This window comes from Ranitomeya variabilis, chromosome 2 (genome assembly GCF_051348905.1).
Source record: "Ranitomeya variabilis isolate aRanVar5 chromosome 2, aRanVar5.hap1, whole genome shotgun sequence".
NCBI classification, from domain to species: Eukaryota; Metazoa; Chordata; class Amphibia; order Anura; family Dendrobatidae; genus Ranitomeya; species Ranitomeya variabilis.
In genome coordinates, this window is record NC_135233.1 from 1,095,580,474 (window position 1) to 1,095,583,857 (window position 3,384).

General features: G+C 36.5%; 1 protein-coding gene across 1 annotated transcript; it reads right to left on the minus strand.

Annotated features, from left to right (window-relative positions):
* Positions 1–1,731: 1,731 nt before the first annotated feature.
* On the minus strand, positions 1,732–2,691 carry LOC143804070 (taste receptor type 2 member 1-like). The gene has a single exon (XM_077281810.1). The coding sequence runs from the start codon at positions 2,689–2,691 to the stop codon at positions 1,732–1,734; it is 960 nt and encodes a 319-aa protein (XP_077137925.1).
* Positions 2,692–3,384: the final 693 nt, after the last annotated feature.

The window sequence follows — 3,384 nt, forward strand, 5'->3', positions numbered from 1 at the left end:
ATACATTGGGATCATGGGATTTTATCTCTCTTTTTAAAACCTTGTTTGCTTTTGCGGCTGCTGCCTGACATTGAGTGCTGCTGCTCGGCTTACTTGTGACCAGAGTACCCAAGTCCTTCTGTTCTGTAGCCCCAAATATGGTCCCATTTAATGTATACAATGCCTTAGGATTACTCCGTCCCAGATGCATTACTCTACATTTATCTACAATAAATCTCATTTGCCAAGTGTTTGCCCATTCAGTCATCTTATTCAGATCGTTTTGCAATATTGAAATGTCAAGGTCAGATTTTAATATCCTACATAGTTTGGTGTCGTCAGCAAAGACTGACACTTCACTCTGAATTCCATCCACATGATCATTAATAAAAAGGTTAAAAAAAAATTGGCCTTAGCACAGATCCCTGCAGTCCCCACTGTGGACTAAATCTAATTTAGAGCATGTACCATTTATGATGACTCTTTGTTTCCTGTCATTTATCTAATTCCTTACCCATCTGCATATTATTTCCCCCAGTCCTGGCTTCTGTAGCTTCAGTATAAGGCTGTTATGTGGAACAGTATCAAATGCAAAGTCTAGATAAATCACATCAGTCTCATTATTTTCTTCGAAAAAAGTAGAATTTTTTTTACGTGTCTGGCAAGATGGAGTAGTATGTGGTCCTGGTGCCCCAAAGTACATTTTGCCCTTGCTTCATCAGGGGGCGTATTCAACATTTAGACTATATGACCTACCATACCATTCGGTTAGACATGTCAGAATTTCTTTTTACTGCATAGCATATATCTCCTTCCACTAGGGCTTTGATTTGATTGTCATGGACTAACAGTCTTATATAGATATTTGGACATGTAATTAAATAACTTAAGTGATATTAGGTGTTACTTTGTAAACATGTTTACGTGGTCCTACGCTGAGTTACTCTCTCTACAATACATTTGTTTTTAATTGTATGAATTTATTAAACTTTATATTTTAAGAGACTATATACACCTATTTTGTTCTCTTTGTGGTGGTTACATTTAATGCATTGTACATTTTCTTACTCCCAATATACAAAGTATATTTTGGCACACCCTTACAGGTCTACTGCCACACTACAACCATTCCCACTAACAGCAGTTAGATGGGTACCAGAATAAGACATTTTTTTTAGCCTGTAACTATGAAAACTAGTTGCACAAAAACATTGGAAAAAGAATATAATCACATGTACAGAATGGCAATATATATGAAATGTGTTAAAAACATTATTAAAAAAGCTTGTAGCATAAAACGAAGCTAATGATTCTAGTGCATTTTAAAATACCATAAAATAAGAGTGTTTGATAGCACCTTTAATAGGAATGAGACACAACAAGTGGATTTATATATATTAAAAAAATTGGTTTCTTTGAATTATGTCAAAAATGTCACCAAAGTTTTTTTTTAATGATTTATTTGACAATAAAAGAGCAGTACAATTTTTATCATGGAGATCTAGCAACCGCAATAAACTGAGACAATTAATTTCTAGTTAGCTAATCTGATATAACAATAACAGAAATCTCCTTTTATTCCAGTCTCAAACTTGTATAATTAGTTACCCCTTGAATGAAGCATATAGTATCTTTTTTTTAAATATACTTAGTAATAAATTTGTGAGAAGAGCAGAAATCAGAGAGAAAAGGAAAAAAAAATAATGACATGTCCACAATGTTTTCCAAATGTGTGGCCACTTGGGCTACTGGCTAATGTAACTTGTTCGCACAAACAGAAGCCTTCATAGATACCCAGATAGAAAACATGTTTGATTGGATAGCATGCGAAACAGATAGCACGGATCTCTTAAGTTTTGCATTGCTGACTATCAGCAGGATGGAGTGAAGACTCGGGTAGGAGGAAAGACCAATACAACAAAGGAAAATAAATATTGCATCTTTAATGTAAAACCCCCAAAACATCAAGTGTGAGCTTACGAAGAAAATAAGGTACAAGAACAAAAATGACACCATGTTTATGATTGCATTTTTATGGGCTTCCAGTTGAGGCTTAGAAAATCCTGAACTGTCTTTCATATTCTTTGTGTGTTTTACAACTGAGGCAATCAGGAGGTAAATGGAAACACAAAATATAAAGAGCGGTATTATGGTTCCAGTAAAGTTGATGAAGAGTAAATTCAGGAATTTCGCATGGTATCGTTGTCTTGTTACATTATTGCTGATGTTTTCATTGCTTATATTAGAGAATTTCACGGAAAATGTGCTCCATAGACACGGCAAACTGGAGAAAAAAGAAATGATCATAGACCCGATGAGCATCCAAGGGACCATGTTTGAGATGTTCATCTTGAGCTTCATGAATAACTGGTTTCTGTAGGTTGTGATCTTGACACAGTAGAAAGCCCCAAGGATGGTACCCCACCACAAGCTGCAGAAGGCTACAAATAATATGGCAGCAATGATACTTGAAATATTTTTAGAGTGTCCAACCAAATCTGTAAGCATTTCTATAATTGAAGCCAAGAAGAGATAGATAATGAGAAGTACGATCCTCGCAGATCCCAGGCTAGTCATGATAATGTCAATGGGTTGAAGGACTTTACCTTTCAGCCACCAAGTGATGTTCATCATCACAATGAAGAGGTTAAGAAGCAAACCCAGAAAAATCAAGAAACAATTTATAATCAGCAGAAATGTGCTTAAAGTCATGGTTTCCTTTTCAGTGTGTGGATCTAGGTCGAACATCGAGTAGACAGGCTGAGGTGGTATTAGCTTTTATCCAAGATGATATGGAAGTAGAAAGAGAACTAGACTTCTCTGTTCAGGATTTGCATGAAATTTGACTACTGATCTTAAATAAATCGTCAGATTTGAATGCTGTTTGGTTTAGTAAAATGGAAGCAGCATCAAGTTTCATCTCAACTCAATAATATACTGGAGAAAGCACACAAAAAATGAATAAAATTGAGAAGGCTATGTAATGTCTAATTGCTTCATATTGTTTCCTACAATTATAATTGTTTTACACATGTCCTATTGTGCAGTGCTTGCAAAAGGTTATGTACACTTAGGCTACGTGCACACGTTGCGGATTTTGCTGCAGATCTGCAGCAGATTCACAGCAGTTTTCAATGCGTTATACAGTACCAAGTAAAGGTAGGGAAAACAAAATACGCAGTGCCCACGGTGCGGAAAATACTCCACGGAAACACTGCGTTGCATGTTCCGCAGCATGTCAATTCTTTGTGCGGATTCTGCAGCGGTTTACACCTGCTCCTCAACAGGAATCCGCAGGTGTAAAACCACAGGTGGAATCCGCACAAAATCCGCAGTGCATTTTACCTGCGGATTTTGCAAAAAATCTGCACACGAATCCGCAATGTGTGCATATAGCCCTAGACT

What these genes read in the sequence shown, in the direction of transcription:
- LOC143804070 (XM_077281810.1), bottom strand. Translation starts at nt 2,691, where the DNA reads ATGACTTTAAGCACATTTCTGCTGATTATAAATTGTTTCTTGATTTTT.